Source organism: Heptranchias perlo, chromosome 27, assembly GCF_035084215.1.
Source record: "Heptranchias perlo isolate sHepPer1 chromosome 27, sHepPer1.hap1, whole genome shotgun sequence".
Taxonomy (NCBI): domain Eukaryota; kingdom Metazoa; phylum Chordata; class Chondrichthyes; order Hexanchiformes; family Hexanchidae; genus Heptranchias; species Heptranchias perlo.
This window is the reverse complement of record NC_090351.1, coordinates 17,235,445-17,257,585: the sequence shown is the minus strand read 5'-3', so window position 1 is coordinate 17,257,585 and position 22,141 is coordinate 17,235,445. Positions and strand designations below refer to the sequence as shown.

Sequence of the window (22,141 nt, the reverse complement as noted above, 5' to 3'; positions counted from 1 at the left end):
CAAAGAAGGCACATGGGCATTGCAAAGAGAAAAAAAAAGGGCTTTAATGAGACCAATCTCCAAACTCTCCTTGAGAAGATTCAGCAAAGGAGAGAAAGAGTGCTGGGTCTTCATGGTAAGGTGCAGCAGCAAAAGAAAATGTGTGTCATGCCAGGTGGAGGGAGGTGGCATTGGCACTGAAAGCCAACACTCTCATCCCCAGCTCTTCTGATCAGTGCTACTAGTGGTTCAATGACCTGATGAGGTCATTAGGGGTTACGGGGAGCGGGCAGGAAATTGGACATGAATTTAGATTTGAGGTTAGGATCAGATCAGCCATGATCTTATTGAATGGCGGAGCAGGCTCGAGGGGCCGATTGGCCTACTCCTGCTCCTATTTCTTATGTTCTTATGTTCTTATGAGGGAAGGCAATCTAACAAACTGATCACTGTCCCTTTCCATCCTTGGGCACCAACACACTCTTCACCATCTAAAATTAAGACCTGATGTGGAGATGCCGGTGATGGACTGGGGTGGACAAATGTAAGGAATCTTACAACACCAGGTTATAGTCCAACAGTTTTATTTGAAAATCACAAGCTTTCGGAGCTTTTCACACTTGACGAAGGAGAAAAGCTCCGAAAGCTTGTGATTTTCAAATAAAACTGTTGGACTATAACCTGGTGTTGTAAGATTCCTAAAATTAAGACCGGCATAAATAGCTTCTGCCCCAATTTTCTGGCTAGTAAAGTTAGAAGCCTCAATTTTAGGATGCGGAAACACCAAAAATGGCATGGAATTTCATGGCCAATGTCTTTATTTCTTCAAAGGTCTAGAAGATTTGGGCACAAGTTGGGGGGATTCAAGGCATAGCTATACCCTGGTACTGTCATTACCTTAAGTAACTATTCAAGTGCTCTCTGCATCTGGTTGTACTGAATCTTAACAGTAAGTAAACTGGAGCCTAAGCAGCAAATGTCCCAAGTAACTATCTTTACACTGGCATCAAAGAAACCAATCCAAATAGAACCAGTTAAGATAACTTTAAAACTGTTACCCAATTCAAATGATTCTGACGCACTTAGCCTGTCCTTTTAAATCATTACCGTGGATCATTTTGCTGCTTTCCATCGAACATAATCAAATGCAAAAAGCACTTGAATGACTACTTAAAGTACGAATGAAAATATGATAGATATATTTATTGACAATGAGACAATAATCTGCCAAAAGATGTCTTCATCTTTGAGTTGATGCTCATTGATTTTTTTAAATTAATTACGTACAATAGGTCCATCCAATTTCATGGTGGCCTAATGGTTTTGCATTTGAAGCATCCATTTCAATACTGGCTATGCAGTATCTATTTTCCTAGGGATCCTGGGGATTATACATCCAAAACCTACATTTCCCTGCATATATAGAGGATCACATGTCCAAGTCATTCATTTCCCTGCTATCTAGGGGACAATGTTTCCCGGGTGTCCATTTCTGCAGAGGACTATATATCAAACTCATGCATTTCCCCAAAGGGACAGGATTTTTTCTATCCAAACCTCCATTTTCCTGACTGCCTAGAGAGCTGCTCCATTCCCCTCCCAAAATCTTCCCACCCATAATCTTCCTTCCCATACCATTACTTTTTTAATTCATGTTTAAATGTGTCCCATTCTAATTCATGGAAGAACAAGTTCAAATCTGAACTCAGAAAAAAACTTCAGGCATTTAAAGAAAACATTCAAAAGTTGCATGGAAATACCCACTTCTTTATATTCATGATTGTTTTTCATACTGATTACTTACGTGTAGTGAGTTGCCAGTATATAGGGAGTGGCACTCTATACCTGCTTAAAGGGCCAATGCTATCATAATAATAAGTGCCTGCTCAATTCCTGAAATAGGAAAAAACAAAACCTCAGAAACTGCTCAAGGAACATGTGTTTCAACTGGGGTGAATTTCTATTGCAGAAGTTAATACCTGCAACAATACTTGTGCATTTTTGCAATGCATTTTAAATTGTACTTTATGGTAGTAGTTTGATATAAGCTTTTTGTGTTTCTGATATGAAGGGGGTTTATCTGGCCAATATGCAGCACACCCATTTTATAAAATCAGTCACCAGCTAACAGCACTGAAAGACAATTTTCACTTTCAGTTTGTATTATGCAAAGCACACATCCAGCTCCATCATCTAGAAAAGGTGAGCTTCCACTTAGCACCTTCTACGCATGATAACTCTTGAGTACCAACATTTGGTGTCCACTGGTTTACTGGAGGCCTTCCACGACTAGTGGATACCACACAGTTTTAGTTTTGGATAATTTGGTCTGATTTTACTGCTTTGATTTGATTTTGTCATTTTACTTACTTTTATTTTGTTAAACTTTTGTTAAATTCTAATGGTTTTGTTGAATCACAATTGTGACTGGACAAAGACCACATTGCATCAATATTGTCTTCCTTATAAATTGTGTGCTAGAAAGTGCCACCACTCCTTGTGCAAGATATAAAGATAAGCAGGCGAACTGTGAACTACAATGCTAAAGTCTGGATGTCAGTCTTCAATGCGATTCCAGTTAGATTTTACTAGATTCAGCTAAGTCATCTGTGGAAGTTGGGGAAGAAAAACTGGGACGATAGGTGGGAGATCTTTTTCCATGTCAGTCAAACACAACTCCAGACATATCTGCCAAGGAGCTGCCTTTACTGCCTCTTTGAAGATGAGTGCAGACAGCACAATTCCTATCTCCTGACCAAATAGAACAGTATGGTTAGAGGTACCTGATGTGATGGAAAGAAAGTGAAACATCCTTTAATGTTAATAGTTAGATTTAAAAAGTAGACTTACTATATCTGTTATTTAATAAAGCTGACTGGAAGTTGAATTACAGGGTTACAATGTTTTGTTGTTTTCAGATTTGTATGCGCATGAGGACTGCAAAATAAATTCAGGATTCAGAGACTTCTGTAATGACCACCCAACCATCCATTATTCTATGTGCAATCATTGTGAGGAAAAAAGGTTGTGTTTGGGCTAACCGTACACTGAGTAGCCATTGTAAAAGTTAGCCAACTAAACAAGCAGTCAACAGAATGCTCAGGTAGTTGATTAGCTCAATAGCAAATCTACAGGTACTGAAAAGATCTTTTAGATGAGCACTTGTACTTTATCATGTTTTTGTTTTGACAGAAAACTATTTGCTTGAATATCATTTCTATTCTGTTACCTTATATGCCTGAAATTCCACCAGTCTGTACATTTTGAAAGGCAGGACAGACATAATAAACAGCATTCAGTTTTAATTTCCTTCACATATACAACAAACTCCAAGTTACTGGACTTATTTTTCACTTTGTACAGCACTTTCACAGCAGTTCTCCTGTAACATTCAAGTGTAAATGTGTGTACTAATACGGAAGTAGTCAAAGTGTTAAATATTAAAAGACACCTACCTGGAGAGAGCAGTCCAATTTTTTCCACTTAATGACATTTTATCCCTCAGGCTTTGTTAATCCCGTGTCTAAAAAAAACTCCAGTACTAACTTCTATGCTGTCCCATATAGTTTAACAACTGTACATACAGTAAGTAAATAAACTTTCTTCACTGTTTTCCATCTGCCATATAGTACTTATCCAGTCAGTGAAGTGCACCTTCACCCTAGCTTGTTAGTACTCCCCTGCTGTGGGATCACGTGGCCTCTTATCTGTTGTGTTGTATACTGTAACTTACCTATTAGCTGCACCATATAAAATCTGAGTCTGCAAAAGCAACGTGTTAACATTTTCTGAGCTAAATCCAAATGTCTACAAATGTCAAATTAATAATATAAATCAATGGATGAAATGAATAACTTCTGAGTGTTTTATTGTCCTTTTGTTTTTAAATGTTTATATTTAAAATAATTTTGAACTGATAGAGGAGGAGATATAGCAGTTCAGAAGTAACTTTTATTTATAGTTAAAGGGACGAACCTAACCATTTTGATTATTGTAATGATCCTCACTTTCTAAAAGGTCTCCTACAACCTCTTTTGTCACTGGACAACATGGTGATAATGTCAATATGTCAAAATAACTGACACTTGTAAAATAGTATAATGTTAAAACCTATTTCTCTGTTAAGTACAGCTACCAACATATTATTTAAGTACACATAGTTAGATTCTAAAAAGGAAGTTACTAGTGATTACAAATGATTTTGTTTTCAGAATAAGGGACTGCAGGAAGTATGGAGTTATCTTTGTTTATTTGTTCCAAAGTCAGTCGGCAATAAAGATTGTGAAACAACTCGCAAGAGTCTCAGACTTCTTAAGTGTATTTAGAACACACCCAGCCTTATGCAAACTGGAATTTACATGGAAAAGTTGCAGAACTATTAGGACACAGCACAGAGTGGCTAGTCCCCACAATTCTTTGATTGCAAAAGCAGTTTTTTTGTTTTTAACTGCTATGCAAAATGAAATGCAAGCATCTATGTCAGAACATATTTGACATATTATAAATATATAATTCCAACATAGACGCTTGCATGTCATTTTGCATAGCAGTTAAAACAAAAAACATGCTTTTGTAATCAAAGAATTGTGAGGACCAGCCACTCTGTGCTGTGTCCTAATAGTTTTATGTTAGATATGTAACATAAAGTATGTCAGATAAGGTGGCCACATTACACAGAATTAATCCTTTCATCTTCTGACTGTGTTTTTGTCAATTTTCATTGAGCTCTCTTACAGCCAGTGTATGGTATCAAAGTAAAAGTCTTCTATAAACAGGGCATAGAATAAACCAGCCACATTCATTTAACAAATTGGCTTGGTCCCCTTCACCTGATGGGCACTGAGTCAAACAAGCAGTGAAGATGGCTGGAAAAGCTGATGGAAGAATGGGAATATTCAAGAAGTTCAGCCCTATTTCTTATCATCAGCAACTTCACTGTTCTTCAAAGCCTATATGGGTAACTTTCCGACTTTGAACTTCCTGGCAGGGAGCCTTACCTGCTGAGACCATAAACCAGAAAATTGGACGCACGCGGCCCATGATTTACCGACCATTATTTTGAATGGGTGGAAAATCATGGGCAATGTACACATACATTGCCAATATGCACTTGTGATGGGCCAGGCTCCCCACTTGCAGTGCAAACTCAGAAAATGACCCCTTATGTCAGCACAGTGATGAAATATTTTAGAAGTGTTCCCAGGTTGCTCTTGCTCCTAGATTCAGTATAGTGCTAAGCCATGTAGACCAATATAATGATCGCAGAAGCCATCCCAAACTCTTGTAGACATGAAGACCTTGTATTCCATTAGGCACCAGACAAACATTACAGTACATTTGCAGATCACCCACTCCCCACTCCAAAAGGCTGAAGCCTTCTGGATGCAAAAAAACCCACAAAAGGGCTATGTCGTACAGAATCTACAGACGTTTAAGTCGTGACTGTGCAAAAATGGGAAAAACAGTTTGAGCTGGCTCATGACACAAGCTTACCTGTTCTGGCCGCTCAGCGGGTGGGCTGTGTATTTTTGAAGAATTATTTTCTTCTAACCATTGAACACAGGTAGAAGGGAGGAACTGACATATCCATAACAAAAAATTAATACTAAAGCCTTAACTGAATTCTATAAAATTATAATACGTATTCACTATTTCATAGGTCCATGTGCCCTATGGAGTTGATGGTTTTTTCACTTTTAGTACCAACTGTTAGTTTTAGGTAGGAAAAAGGGGAAATGGAGAAAAAAATCAACAGTGAGTTTGGACTTAAAGATGAAATATGAGCTTCCAAACAGTGCAGGATGGTGCACAGCTCATATAAAACAATAATTCATGCAGGATTGCAGTTCCAGAAGCTCTCCAGTGCCTTGCCTAAATTGCCATTATTTACTTGTGAAGCTAACCACTAGACAATGAGTATTGATGGACTATTCATCTATGGGGGCTGGAGGGTTTCATACACAAGCCTAATCCTGTCCTCACCTGACATCCCAGATGCACAATTTCCAGCAGGGGTCAGTTTATAATGATCTGCTCAGTAAGGCAAGAAAATAAAACTCTAACATTTTTCAGTTGTTTGACAGAAATACATCTCTGTGCCAAATACATTGATTTATCTCTCTGAAGAGATAGGTTTATAATTTTCTATCCTGCATTTCTACCACTGAGAAGATTTCTGGAGAAAAATATTTGGCCAAGGAAGGAAAGAAGAATAGAAAGAAGGAAGAAAGGAAAAAAGGATGGAAGGAAGGAAGGGAATATAGTGACTCACCACATCTCTCAGAAATGTGCCAAAAGTGCTTCACATACAAAGAATTGCAGTCAGTCTTGTTATGTGAGTGAACACGCCAGCCATTTTGCCCAATGTCCCACAAGCAGCAATTATGTCCAATTAATCTATTTTTGGTGGCATTCGTTGAGGGAAGAATGTTGGCTAGGACACCAGAGCTTTTCTTTAAATAGTGCCATGGTATCTCTAACATCCACTTAAACCAAGGGAACCGGCAAGACAGGGTCTCAAGTTAATGTTTGATGGCACTGCTCACAATGTAGCACTTTCTCAGTATTGTACTGGAGTATCAGTGTAGATTATGTGCTCAAATCCTGGAATAGAGCTTGAAGCCACAAACTTCTGACTCAGAGGTGGTTGATACTGGGTAGATCAGCACAACCCAAGGATCACATTACCTGTGCAGTACATGAGGCAACATGATGATGTCTTCATGAATTGGAATGTCACAATTATGAGCAAATCATATATTTACCAAGAGAATACCACTGTTTTGATCAACTTGTTTGAGAGCTGGTGTTATGTCAGTTATAGCCATGTGTAACGGTGCATGAAGGGGATGTCAAGTAAAAGTTGTATGTTATAAACATGTAGGGCTATTTCTATTTTTGATACCTCACATCGCATCTACTGAAGTAAGGAATGGATCCACTTTGCCTTGAAATAATGTGGAGAATATGAGGTTAAACCATACATAGTTAGTTCTGATGTGATTATGAGTCTCTGCGGATTACTGGAATGAATGTACCTGTTTAGGTTAAATTACATCTACCATTGTGAGGCCTGATGAAACATCCCTACAATAAGTGTATTGTCAGAATTTTGGCTGATGCTCTGCACCAAGTAAAACCTGCTTTTCTAAACATTTTAGACTGCATGTTCGTGGTGAAACCTGCCCAACTTTGGGTGGTACATATGTGGTATGAAAAGAAAAACGGGGAGGCCTACAACCAGAACCATTCCCCCAAAGAAATGTCTGTCAGAATATCCCTCTGATTGCCCTGACCGTGACTGCAGCTGCCCTCCTTGAGCACACCCCGCTGCATGTAAAAGAAGGCGGGGCGCATGGCCACTTTCCCCCCTTGATGCCTCTTAGTTTCTGCCCAGTCCCCCACCTCCAGGAAACAACACCACAATAAAGGTAGCATCATTGGGACAGAAACAGTGGAGGGAATTTTAACCCCAAAGAACAGTAGGTTGTGGTCGGGTGGGAGGTAAAAATAATCGATATTTGAAGCAGGACCACATCTCGGCTTCGACGCGCCCACTTCCAGGTTTAACTCAGGTGCGTTAGACTGCAAGCACTCAAACAAAACCCGGAAGTCACGTCCCCACTTAATGCCAACGGCCTGCTTGTTAAAGGGGCAACGTAGATAATTTAAACAGCTGAGCTACTTCAGTTTTGTGGATTCTGCAACAGAAACGGATTTAACTTCTCCTGCGTGGGTTTCCCATGGCTTCTGAAACATGCCATTGAAACAAACACGAGATGCTGCCGAAACTCATTTGGCCCTTTAAACCTGTGATTGACACATCTCAGTAAAAGGTGAGATATTGCAGCTGGGCAGTTCTCTCAGCCAAACATTTGGCTGGGAGTTATTTGTGTTCAGACTGAGAGTTCTTTGTTGAGACTGAGAATTCTATGTTCAGACAAATTTACCAACATTTTGGAGCCGCTCAAGCTGACAAGATCAGGATGGGGGGCACATGAGATGTATTCCACAGTACATCTGAGGAGGGGGAGCAAAGCCATCTGCGGCAGACATGCCATGCATTTCTGGGATCTGCAGGAGCACAAGACAGAAGTGCGTCATGAGGACCTCAAGAAGCAGAGGGGCCGAGGTCACAGGAGGCACTACCCACGTGAGAGGATCTACAGGCAGAGCCTGAGCTTCCTGGACCTCTCTGAGGAGCAGTGCCTATGCAGGCTCAGGTTGAATCGGCAGGTGGTCGCAGACATCTGCAGCCTCCTTGAGGAAGAGCTGTTCCCCACTGGACCTGGTGGCCACGCATTGCCCGTGACAGTAAAAGTAACCACTGCCCTAAATTTCTTCATCTCTGGCTACTTCCAGCGTGCCACTGGTGACATCTCCAGGGTGTCCCAATTGCCTGCACATAAGTGTATAAGGCAGGTGATGAATGGATTGTTTGCCAGGGCGTCCGATTACATGAACTTCCCTCATGTCCACATCAGCCAGAATGTGCAGGCAGTGGGTTTCGCCTCTCTGGCTGGCTTCCCATGGGTGCAGGACACAATTGATTGCACACACGTGCCAATCTGAGGACCACCACACGACCCAAGAATATTCATTAACCAACAGGGCTATCACTCCATCAATGTGCAGCTGGTGTGCGACCACAACAAGAGCTTTCTGCAGGTGTGCGCCAGATTCTCTGGCAGCTGTCATGATGACTTAATTTTGCCCCATTCAAACATTCCAGACCTCTCCCAGACTGGAGACAGCCTTAAGGGCTGGCTCCTTGGAGACAAGGGATACCCCCCTACAAACATGAATCATGACACCTGTGAGGAACCCCACCAACGAGGCACAAGAACAATACAACCAGAGCCACGTGACCATCAGGTGCGTCATTGAGCAAGCCATAGGCGCATGTTAAAGATGCGCTTCAGATCCTTGACAGGTCTGGGGAGCCCTTCAGTACTTGCCAGCGAGGGTCTCCAGGAAATTGGGGTGTGCTGCGTCCTGCACAACACAGCACTGCAGGGAGGTTTAGAGGTGGTCGTGGATGAAGGCGCTCATCAATCATCCTCTGTTGGTGACAACATTGAAGAAGAGGAACAAGATGAGGGGGAGGAGGAGGATGAGCAGGAGAAGGAGGAGGAGGAGGAGGAGGAATACGATAAAGGTCCACCCATCGCTAGACCAGCCGCACACATTGCTGCCCGGGATGTCAGAGATGTCCTCATCTCTTAGAGGTTCTCATACTGACAGTCCAAAAATAAAGACATTTGAGATACTCATGCCACCTGGCACAAACACCACCATGACCACAAAAACCCACCCCACTCCATTGCACAAAACAATCCTTCAACGACACATACACCGATCGCACAGCCGCCCAATGGTTGTCCTCACATATTGGCATTTATCATGAATCAAATGAAAGATTCATTTGTAGAAAGGAAGGAATAATGACCAAGACTTGGAAGTGTTGATAATGAATAGATTTTATGTGCCAACATAAAAAACAATAGAAATCACAACATAACATTTGTTTTAACACCCTTGTGCATACCCTTGGTGAATTATGAGTGGTTAAACTTACGCTTTCTACCGCTTCTAAGTGGTGCATCCCCTGTGGCTTCAGCAGAGGCGGAGGCAGGCTGCTCAGATCCTTGCCCTGACTGCTGAGATGCTTTCGGCCTATGACCTTGGGTTTTGAGCCCGTGAGGGCCCCGTCAAAGACTGCTCCACCTGCACCTGTGCAGGGGCAGACTCGGCCATCGGGAGAGGAAGCACTATTTCGGGTACTGGTTGAGGGTGGGGTAACGGGTGGGATGTGGGAGCGTTCTGAATGCAGTTCCCACTTCCATGACCCCTTTCGCCATCATCCCTCTCCTCGGCATCTCTCCTACCACTCTGCTGGAGAATAGCTTGGTGAAGATCAGTGTCGCGTTGAAAAGCCACTGATAAGGTATCTGTCATCCTATTTAAGGCGGCAGACATGCTGGCTTCCAAAGTCTGCATGGCCAAGCTAATGCCGTGCATAGACTGATATGCGAGCCATGCTTGAAGCTCAATGGAGGTGGCCACTCTCTCCATTGCAGACATTCTGGCACTTACCTGTGACATCACTCCACTAATGCTAGAGTTGGACTCTCGGCTATTGTGGACTTCCAAGCCTCATGTCTTTAGCCATTATCAATGACTAAAACAGATGAGAGGTTGAAGATAGGCAAAATTTAATATTCATCTTACTATCTGTAGACAGTTCTCAAAAAGAGTAATTAATCCATTACAACTCTTCTCACTAGCCAGAAGTTCCTCAGAGTGGCTCCAGATCTGTTGGCGTTACTTGGCCAGAATTGTGGAGGAAACCCTGTTTACCCTGGCGGAGTGGGAGCAGCTCTGAGAAATGTCCTGGCCGTTATAATTACATTAAATACGTTTACTCTCCCGTATTTCTTCTGCACTTCTTTACCATTGAGTTGTAAATAAATATATTAATTGCTTTAACCTGTAAAAGTTCTGGTTCAGATGTAATATCTGCCTATTTGAAGAGAATGTGCACCATAGCACAAAACTAGGTTTAATCCAATAACCAGATTGCTGCAAGAAGGGTAGTTGTTAACCCTTTGGGTCAAGCAAGTCTGCAAGGGTGGATTCCTGAGAAAAGTGCTACTTTGGAACCAGGGGGGTAAAATTCAACATCATCGGGGAGGTAAACTGGGCGGTAGCAGAAATGCTGCTCATTATAACTCTACCTGATTCTACTTTCTATTGACTTCAATTGAAAGGAAAATTGGATGCAGTGTATAACGGGCATCCAATCCGCTACTGCAAATTTTGAATCGTACCCTCTAAGTCTGCTTATAAGAACTATTATGAAGATGTTTAAACAGAAAACAGTTCTCAACGGAATCGCTAAAGGGAATCAAGGTATTTTGGGATAGGGCGGGAAAGTGGAGTTGAGGTAGAAAATCAGCCATGATCTTATTGAATGGCAGAGCAGGCTTTAGGGGCCATATGGCCTTCTCCTGCTCCTATTTCTTATGTTCTATATAATACCCACATTTGTAACAGTGAATGTTAACAGTGAATGTCAGCAGATTATTATGGGAGGAGAGGGGCATCACAGTTGAGCCAACCCTGTTCTCACCCAATATCGATACATGTGCATTTTCAGTAGGAAACACTGCATGGAATCAGATTTTCCCCTCCTTATTTAGTTACTGGGACTGAAGAAAATGGATAAGTGGCTAACCATTTATGTTGAATTGAATTCAATATAATTTAATTTTTAAGAAAGAAAGAACTTGCTTTTATATAGGGCCTGTTATGACTTTAGGACATCCTGAAGCAACTCACAGCCAATTAAATAGTTTTGAAGTGTAGTCAGTGCTGTATTGTAGGGAAACACGGCAACCAACTGCGCACAGTAAGGTCTCACAACAATAAACAGCAATGAGTTGAATCACAGAACAGCAACAAGATGAATCACCACATAGTATGTTTTAATGATGTTGGTTGAAGGGTAAATATTGGTCAGGACACAACGAGAATTCCCCTGCTTTTCTTTGACTAGTGCCAGGTGAGGCCTCGGTTTAACATCTCATCCAAAAGACAGCATCTCTGACACTGCAGCACTCCACTGAAGTGTCAGCCTAGATTATGTGCTCAAGTCTCTGGAATGAGGCTTGAAGACACGGCCTTCTGGCTCAGAAGCAAGAGCGGTACCATGGCATCAAGGTCATTGTAGCTTTCTGTCTCGTCAAAGACAAGAGTCCATACATTCTTTAATATGATTATATGTTTACTTTCTCATGTTTTAGTTTCCTCTTCCTCACATGGCACACAAATCTGTGAATAAGTGGGTAAGTTGGAGACCAGTTCCTAGGCATTTCTGCCTATTGCACTCAAAAGACTGGCTGCAAAGAGTCTCAGCATATTTAGTGTTTAAAGATGCAATGTGATAAAATATCCAACTCACATACCATAAAAAAGAAGGAAGTTAGTCTCACTCTATCTCAATGTAAACCACACATCACCTGACTGTCATTCACCAATAAACATCAGCAAAAAATCCACCAATCAGATCACAATCAGAAAGTTGCTGCCAAATGCCAGTACAATCTGACTGGTTAAAAGAACAACCACCATAATCATTCCCCCAGGACACTTACATTAAAGATAATAAACGTGGAGACAGAAAACAATTTCTCTGGTGAAGCAGTATAGTTATTGAAATACAAGAAAAAAATTAACCCTATCAAAAAGGCTGATGATTGCTGGCACTTTGGTATTCAATCATAAAAAGCACTGAAAAAATATTTCTTAATCCTTTCCAAACACACAACCTGAATGACATTATTGCTAACATCGACCACGTCTAAAGAAAAATACGTTTTTATATATGCTTTTAAAAAAATTAATACCATCCCATAAAAAACTGTCAAAGTTTGTGATACAGCAGATATAATATCTGTCACAATGCGAACTCTACAGGCAGCATTCCAATTTTTGTAAAAGGAGGAATTTCAGCGCAGTGTGTTCCAGAAACAAAGATTACCTGAAAATGCCCCAAAAGGCTGATAATTCTTCCTTCAGTCTAACTTGCAATTTATTTTTTTAAACCTCAAATATGTTCAGAGCAGTTATACTGCCACCAAGAGGCAACATTTCTTGATCTCAGCCATAAAAATATTAACCTACGATCTTGAACAACACAAAATGAAACCATCAAAGATCTCAAGTATTACCTCTGCAGCTCCCTCTCTTTGAAAGTCCTTCATCAAAATGGGGATAATGGGGGGGGGGGAGAAATCATCTATCATTTGTGTTGAGTAGGCTTCTGACCTCCTTCTTTACTTAATACACAAGACCTACAAATACCGTATGCCTAAGTTTCATCCTCAATTGATCAATGTTACGTAGTACCAGTTAACATTTGGTTCATTCTTATTTTCACATTTAGAAACTTTAAGAATACAATTACTTTACTACTAAGCTGTACAAAAGTATACATTACACAATTATATTTCCAATTAACCATTAAAGGAAGTTTATTACTGTCGCTTTCTTAAAGGTTAGCATACTTACGAGCCCTGCTTCCTAGACCACTGATCAAGAGCATTAATATCAAGTATTTACAACACTGTACTTTTGTTTTCTGGTTCAAGGTATAATTAGGCACCAGGACTTCTGGATCGATGTTAACACTTTGGAACTTGGAACATTTTCTCTAACTTTGCTGAGCGTGGCACTTGGACTCTGCAATGACATTCTACAGCAATATGACTCATATCACAACCTCATTGCAGTGTAAAGTTTAACCTGTGTCCCACCATTCCTTGCCACCATTCACTAATGCTGCAGCATTAGCTGGTGGTAGATTTTGCTTGAAACATCTACTTGAGTCCTTTGAGGGTATAACAGAATATAACAAAAGGACAACTCAAATTTAATATACCTAAACTTTAGCAATATCAATGACATAGGAAATTATTTGACCATGGAAAAAGGTACTGCTTAAGGGGAAGCTTTTGATGTGGATAATTAACTGGTTGAGTCAGAGAATGAACAGGATAGTTGTGAAGGGAACCGCATCAATATGGAAAGAAGTAACCAGTTGGGTAAAATTCTCATCCTCGTGTTCAAATCTCTCCATGGCCTCGCCCCTCCCTTTCTCTGTAACCTCCTCCAGCCCTACAATCCTCCAAGAACTCTGCGTTTCACCAACTCTGTTCTTTTATGCATCCCCCACTTCCTTCTCCCCACCACTGGTGGCCATGCCTTCAGCCATCTAGCACTTAAAATCTGAAATTCCTCTCTAAACCTCTCCAACTCTCTCTCTTCCTTTAAAATGCTCCTTAAAGCCTATGTCTTTTACCAAGCTTTAAGTCACCTGTCCTAATAGCTCCTTCTTTGGCTCGGTGTCAATTTTTGTCTGTTTACACTCCTGTGAAGCGCCTTGGGACGTTATACTACATTAAAGGCACTATATAAATGCAAGTGGTTGTTGTTGTCCCATGGAAATCAGTTTTGGGGCCATTGCTGTTTCAATGTATATTAATGACTTGAAGAAAGAAACGCAATAAAGCTCTCCAAGTTTGCTGAAAATACCAAATTAGGATAGCTGTAAATAAGAGGAAGCAAATGGACCAATTACAGAAGGATCTGGACAGGTTGGAGACTGGGTCAGAAACTGAGAAATGTTATTTCGCATTGAGACTTATGAAGTTATCAAGCTATGGAAATGAAACTAGAAGTGGGAATACAAAATAAATGGGAACAGTCTACAAGAAACAACACAGGAGCAGGATTGGTAATTTTAATGGAAAACCACCCTTACACCATCAGCTCAATGTGCAGTGGTAGTGAAAAATGCAATGAGAATCTTCGGATATATAGCCCAAGGCAAAAGCACAAGTCCCAGGAATTGATAATTAATTTTATACAGAGCATTGTCCAAATACACCTTGAATATTGTGCACAGTTCTGGGCAGCATACTACAGAAGGGATATCCTGGTCTTTGGGGGAGTACAAAGAAAGGCAACTAAACTGATGAATAGGATTGAGCATTTACATACAAAGCCTACAGGTATTAGGGATGTTTACACCACAAAAAAGGATGGCTTAGTGATAATCTTATTGAAATATTTAAGATTCTAAAAGGAACAACCCTAGAGTGATGTTCAATATTAACACAAACTCTTGGACAGGGGGTCAGGATTCAAGCTTAGATTGAATACACAGTTAAGATATGACTTGTGGATGGTGAATATGTGGAAGAGCCTCTCCAGAAAAACATTGTAAGTAAAGGATGTTATAAAATTCAAGAGGGGGATGGATACATTTATTGGCAGAGCAGACATTCGAAGTGTGTAAGTGCTAAAATGGAGTAAAAAGTCTGCGACATTTAGGATTGGTCCAATAAATGTAAATGGTTTTCAGTCCTCTACAGACCACTGGCCCTAAGGACATTGAGGCACGTCAGATGGGAGGGAGTCAGTGGTCAGTTGAGTTGATCTAATGAGATGTCATGGATAATCATGGTCTCCTGAAGCTTGTGCGATTCCCTTAGGGAGTCAGAGAAACATTTCCCAGAGGTTTCTTGAAATTGGATACATTTTTTTTCCCTCACCCAGAAGTTAGTATGATCGAGAAGTTGGAGGGGGAGGTACATGAGCTTCCATCATCTAATGAATTGGGTAAGTATTGATGGGCCTTATGGTCTTTTCTCACCCTTCTTTCTATATGTTTATAACATGCTATCATGCATATTATTAAAAAGCCAGTGAAAGAAAGAAGGAATGAAAGAACTTGCATTTATGTACTGCCTTATCACATATCTCAAGACATGCTTCACATTTAGTGAATAAATTATGAATGGGAATCATTGTTGAATCACATATTGTATTTCTCAGAGAAGTAAACAGCAAATTTAAAATTGTATATACTTATCAAATGCTGCCCCTTCCCCTGTACTGTGCTTATGTTTCTAGGGGGCCTGGGAGAATGCTTCCTTGGGAAATTGTGAAAGTTGGCATTAAAATGCTGTATTGTGCTTCATTTTAAATTTCAGAAGTGATAGACTTTTAATCTTAAACATTATCGGAATATTAATTAACATTGCTTTTATCAATATTCAATAAACCAACCAGATTATCATTTCCCCAAAGACTACACAGAGGTGTATTAAAAGAAATGGTTACCATAAAAAAAGGAGATATTAGGTGGAGTGACCAAAAGCTTGGTCAGTCAGCTCGGTTTTAAGAATGTGTTAAAGAATGCAGGGATTTAAACATGAGGATGTGAATTTTAAATTTGAGACATTGGTAGACCAGGAGTCAATGTTAGTCAGCGAGGACAGGGTTAATGGGCAAGTAGGATAGGAGACAGGCAGCAGAGCTTTGGAGAGTTGAAGTTTATGAAGGGTGGACGATGTGAAGCTGGCCAGAAGAGCATTGGAATAGTCAAATCTGGGTGTGACAAAAGCATGAATGAGGGTTTCAGCGGTAGATGGGCTGAGGTAGGGGTGGAGGCAAGCAATATTATGGGAGGTGGAATTAGGTACTCATTATGATGGAGAGGATATGGGGTCGAAAGCTCAGCTCAAAGTAGAACTGTCTGGTTAAGCCAGAAACAGTGGCCAGGGAGGGGGATGGAGTCAGTGGTGAGGGTACAGACTTTTTTGGTGAGGGCCAAAGGCTTTGGCTTTCCCAGTGTTTAGCTGGACAAAATTGTGGCTCATCCAACACTGGATGTAAGGCAAGCAGTCTAACCACACAGATGTGGAGATGCCGGTGATGGACTGGGGTTGACAATTGTAAACAATTTTACAACACCAAGTTATAGTCCAGCAATTTTATTTTAAATTCACAAGCTTTCGGAGGCTTCCCCTTCGTCAGGTGAACGATGTGAAATGAAATCCTCGAAATGAAATCGCATTTATAATTCACAGAACAATGCTTGGTGAGTACAGACAGTTTTTTCAACTGCCCGTTGCCAAGGCAATCAGTGTGCAGACAGACAGGTGTTACCTGCCAGGTCTTTGCTGTCTCGGCACTCTACACCAGTATCCCCCACGATGACGGCATCGCTGCGACAGCATCAATACTCAACACCAACAACAGCCAATCTCCAGACGCCATCCTACAACTCATCCGTTTCATCCTGGATCACAATGTCTTCACCTTCGATAACCAGTTCTTTACCCAAACACACGGAACAGCCATGGGGACCAAATTCACACCCCAATACGCCAACATTTTCATGCACAAGTTCGAGCAGGACTTCTTCACTGCACAAGACCTCCAACCAACACTATACACCAGATACATCGACGACATTTTCTTTCTATGGACCCACGGCAAGGAATCACTAAAGAGACTACACGATAACATCAACAAGTTCCATCCCACCATCAAGCTCACCATGGACTACTCCTCAGAATCAGTTTCTTTCTTGGACACACGAATCTCCATCAAAGACGGGCACCTCAGCACCTCACTCTACCGCAAGCCCACGGACAACCTCACGATGATCCACTTTTCCAGCTTCCACCCTAACCACGTCAAAGAGGCCATCCCCTATGGACAGGCCCTGCAAATACACAGGGTCTGCTCAGACGAGGAGGAACGCGATGGACACCTACAGACGCTGAAAGACGCCCTAGTAAGAACGGGATATGACGCTCGACTCATCGATCGACAGTTCCGACAGGCCACAGCAAAAAATCGCATAGACCTCCTCAGGAGACTAACACGGGACGCAACCAACAGAGTACCCTTTGTCGTCCAGTACTTCCCCGGAGCGGAGAAACTACGCCATGTTCTCCGCAGCCTTCAACATGTCATCAATGAGGACAAACACCTCGCTATGGCCATCCCCACACCTCCACTACTCGCCTTTAAACAGCCACCCAACCTCAAACAGACCATCGTTCGCAGCAAATTACCTAGCTTTCAAGAGAACAGCGTCCACGACACCACACAACCCTGCCACGGTAACCTCTGCAAGACATGCCAGATCATCGACACAGATACCACCATCACACGAGAGGACACCACCTACCAGGTGCATGGTTCATACTCCTGTGACTCGGCCAACGTTGTCTACCTCATACGTTGCAGGAAAGGATGCCCCAGAGCATGGTACATTGGCGAGACCATGCAGACGCTGCGACAACGGATGAACGGACACCGCGCAACAATCGCCAAACAGGAGGGTTCCCTCCCAGTCAGGGAACACTTCAGCAGTCATGGACATTCATCCACCGACCTTCGGGTGAGCGTTCTCCAAGGCGGCCTTCGAGACACACGACAACACAAAATTGTCGAGCAGAAATTGATAGCCAAGTTCCGCACCCATGAGGACGGCCTCAACCGGGATCTTGGGTTCATGTCACGCTACACGTTACCCCACCAGCGAACAAATGTTATCTGTTTTTAATATAACGGGTCAGTTGCTATCTTTTCTATGTTTCTACCTCTCTATCTCTGTTTTTTTTTGTGTTTGTTGTTTTTTTTTGGTGATTTGTATATTCTGTGAGACCTGGCAGGTAACACCTGTCTGTCTGCACACTGATTGCCTTGGCAACGGGCAGTTGAAAAAACTGTCTGTACTCACCAAGCATTGTTCTGTGAATTATAAATGCGATTTCATTTCGAGGATTTCATTTCACATCGTTCACCTGACGAAGGGGGAAGCCTCCGAAAGCTTGTGAATTTAAAATAAAATTGCTGGACTATAACTTGGTGTTGTAAAATTAACCACACAGAGACAGTGAAGGGGTCGAGAGAGTTGGTGGAGAGGTAAATTTGGAAGCTGACCCTTGTTTGCGGATGCATGTAGATGAGGGTATATAGATTAGGACGAGGATGAGGCCAAGAGTGGATCCTTGGGGACTGCTGGACTTACCATTCAGGGGCAGGAAGAGAAGGCATTGCTACAGATGCTCTGGCTACACTCAGATAAGAAAGCATGGAACCAAGTGAGGGCAGGGAGTGCAGGGCAAGGATGTCCTGCAAATAGCTTTGGCTTGATGGGCAAGGGGAAAGTGGAGAAGCAGCAGAGGGGGCCAAATGGATGATTTTTAATTGATAACAAAAAAGTCCATAAGTTCCACATAATGTCATTTAGAGGTGAAGATGGAGGAGGCAGGGGAGTGGGGTTTAAGTAGACAGTTGATAACGGAGAGAGGAAGCTGGGCATAATCTTTGCTTTCCAGGATGATCCTAGAGTAGTGGTCGGATTTGGCAGAGGAGAACAAGGCTTGCTAGAGCTTGGCATGATCCTGCCAGATCTGCATTGGATGACTATGCCAGTTGTGCGCCATGTACATTCAAGTCTGCAGTCATTTGACTGAGGGAATGGAGATGGGAGCTATACTAGGGAAATGTCTGACATGGGAGATAGTAAAGGTTTTGCTGTGGATAAGGTCATCAAAGTGGAGGGGAGGCAGTTGTTGCACAAGTTGACATCTGCAGAGGTATCGTGGCGAATGGAGGGCCAATAGCTTCGCAGTTGGGAATGTAAGAGTGCAGTTGTAAGTGACTTGGGCGGGGGGGGTGCAGGTTTATCCCATAGGTAGAAACAGAAGGAAGTGGGGTTGGAAGGGAATAGGGGGATGTGGCTGGTGAGGAGATACAGGGAATGGCCAGAGAGGGCCTTGTCAGTGAATCCTAATCCCATGATCTCCCAATGAAACATGGTACTTTTGTGGATTTTGAATGTTTCACTTGAAGAGTCACAAAGTTTTTAAAACTCACTGTCTGCAAGATTTAATCGTGTAGTCAAATTGTTTTTCTGTCAGCAAATAGTTCCGATGTGATTGGGAAATGACATTCGGGAACAGCTGTCCAAGTTACAAGCTCCATCAGCGCTGTGTTCAAAAAACAGTGCTAGACTACATTCCATTATGATGGTAATCTGGCCCAAACTAGTAAAATCTATAAATATTGCCCCTCCCTACACAGCCTTTCTGCCAACCAGTATATAAAAGCACATATATTTATATCACACATTTACACAATCAAATATAATTTTTTTAAATGTTGGGGTAGAGTTTCCGATAGATTGCACGGGTTTTATCAGCTCAATCCGGCCGAAGCAGCCCAAAAGATCGAGGAATTTCTATTTACACTGGGTGTAAATTACATTCAGCGTAATTCAAGTTTCCGCGATCTTTTGCGGTGGTTCAAAATTCATTGCACTGAACCCAACCCCGCCCATAAAACTGGTCACGCCCATCCGAACGAAATAACGAAGATTTTTTTTATTCATTCATGGGAGGTGGGCATCGCTGGCAAGGCCAGCATTTATTGCCCATCCCTAATTGCCCTTGAGAACGTGGTGGTGAGCCGCCTTCCTGAACCGCTGCAATGGTGAGTTTCCACTGATGGCGCCCATCTGCGGCCGTTCAAAGAGGATCTTCAAATTAAGCTAGTTTTCTTAGGCACACAGACACCAGTAGGCACGTTTTAAATGTTTTTACATATTAAAAAATATTTAATTTACTAAGAAACTGACTAATGTACACCAATGAAAATAGTAAATGCTTCAGTATAGTTTTTTTTTGTCATTTTCAGTGATTTAAAATCAGGTTACTCACAGGTAGAGGATTAGACACTTAATAAAATGCTTATTTTTTGTGATAAACCCATTTTCAGCTGTATTAATAAAACTGCATCAGGTTACCACTCTTAAATACATCTTAAATACATCAATGAATACTTTTTATTGCAAAGAAAAGAAAACAGCTACGATCTATTGTGCTGCCAGTATGCGTTGGTTTGTGGAAGATTTTACGTTTTTGATTATACAAATGCATTTTAGCAGAAATTCGAACTGTAATCCAGCTGGTGCAATTTTCAGGCGCAATTTGCACTCAATTGTCAATTGCATCCAAAGCGGAAACTTTACCCCATTATCTTTAAAAATGATAAATTTAAGTTTTTAACATATTTTGGTAACAATCCTGGATTGCAAGTATGGATAACATTTGAACTTAATTTCATATCTTCTTACAATTTGAAACACCGTAGATGCATCTTAAAATAGGAGTATGCAAATTAATGACATTTTCCACATATTTGAAGACAACCAGAATGTTTCTTCCTCCTGAATATCAAGGATCCTGGTGACAGGAAAAAGATTCAATGACATACTTGGATTTAATTGAAGTTCAAGCCCTAGAGTAGATATTATCAGACCGCATTGGAAAAGTATAGTGGGAAAGTATATTGTTTCCTGAAATATTTTGGTGATTACCTTGTGGAGACACAATAGAGCTCTCCTTCTGTCGTGTGAAGTCCTGTTAAGTTCTTGTCTTCCACATTTCCATTGCAGTTACTCTTTAACCTGGAAGAACATATTTAGATGTATAAAACTGTCCAAAAGTAAGCATAGTTTGCTAAAATTAAATTCAAACTTGTTACATACCTCAATTTAAATGTTTTTCTCATCTCCTTGCTTAGTTTGCTCTGCTTCTTCAGCCACCAATGAGCATGTGTATGTTCATATGCAAGGGCAGAATGGTGAATCTATCAGTAACAAGTTGACTGTCCAAAACTACATACAGGTTTAGCAAGGGCTGATCCATTTTCCTAAGAAGGGGGTAATAGCATGATTCCACCTACAATGGGTAGAGAGGTAATTTCTGCAATGATTCAAACCATATTGTTTCATCATATTGTCACCTGATATTTACTAAGAATTCATTGTGACAATGGCTAAGAAACCTAATTCTAGAATTGATTGAAAAAATCCAGTATTTTGAACTAGTTATCAGGATAGTTCTTACCTGTTGGAACAGTCTGTAATAGCAGTAATCCTGTTCGCATAATGAACAGACACCTGTTCCAAAATTCTGGTGCATACCTTTTGTAAACAATTAAACATATAGCAAATAAATGTGGAAACATCTGTTGATGGATATAAAGGATATGATATGTAATTATTGCTACTTTTCCACATTCAATGCACATTTGCCTGCAATGTGACCAAAACTTAACCTGGCTGCACAACTGAATGCTTTGTATAATTGTGTATTTCCTTGTTGTTCATTGCAACTTTTCCAAGAAACTATTCTTTCTTTAAAAAGTAAACATTCACTGGTTAGTGACAATCCAGTCTGTAATGGCAATAATGCAAAGTTGTCAGTAATGAGGGAATGTTAGGATTGAGCAAAAAGTAATTTAAATAACATGGGTGTGTTTCAGATACAGCAAAATAGGTGACATTGTTAAAACAAAATGAGTGAGTCTCACTCTAAATGAGTTATGAGGAAATCTGAGACCTGCCAATACCCATTACCACCAGATTAAAAATGACAAAAGCATGAGCAGTAATGATCACTTCCTCCTAAATCTGAATTACATAAAATTACATGGAATCTACAGCACACAAACAGGCCATTTGGCCCAACTTCCAGTGTTCATATGCTACACGTGCCTCTTTCCACTCTAATTATATCTTCCCACCCTGCCCCCATATCCCTCTATTCCCTTCTCCTTCAAGTATGCTCTCCTGTGACATGCCCAATAAAATCTAGCAGGATCTGTGCACCAGTCTACCTGCGTAATAGTGGTTCTGTGACACTTGTTTCAGGTACAGGCTGTCACCTTCTGTTAAATCCTCTGAAAATCCTCCAGCCCCCAGAGGGCAAGAGGATTTCCAAAGGAGGAG

At 41.3% G+C, this 22,141-nt stretch overlaps 1 protein-coding gene across 12 annotated transcripts in view; it reads right to left on the bottom strand.

The window, feature by feature from the left end:
* LOC137344683 (ladinin-1-like) overlaps positions 1-20,994 on the bottom strand; it is a 98,374-nt gene extending 77,380 nt beyond the window's left edge. For 11 of the 12 annotated variants that reach the window (XM_068007809.1, XM_068007812.1, XM_068007813.1 and 8 more), the window contains exons 1-2: positions 20,897-20,994; positions 20,726-20,815 (exon numbers count right to left, since the gene is read on the bottom strand). In XM_068007809.1, coding sequence (XP_067863910.1) covers positions 20,726-20,815; positions 20,897-20,919 — 113 coding nt within the window. In that variant the 5' untranslated portion in view covers positions 20,920-20,994. Of the gene's footprint in view, positions 1-3,434; positions 3,671-20,725; positions 20,816-20,896 lie in introns of those variants that run through there. The other variant, XM_068007815.1, reaches the window with a different exon arrangement.
* Between the last annotated feature and the right edge of the window lie 1,147 nt (positions 20,995-22,141).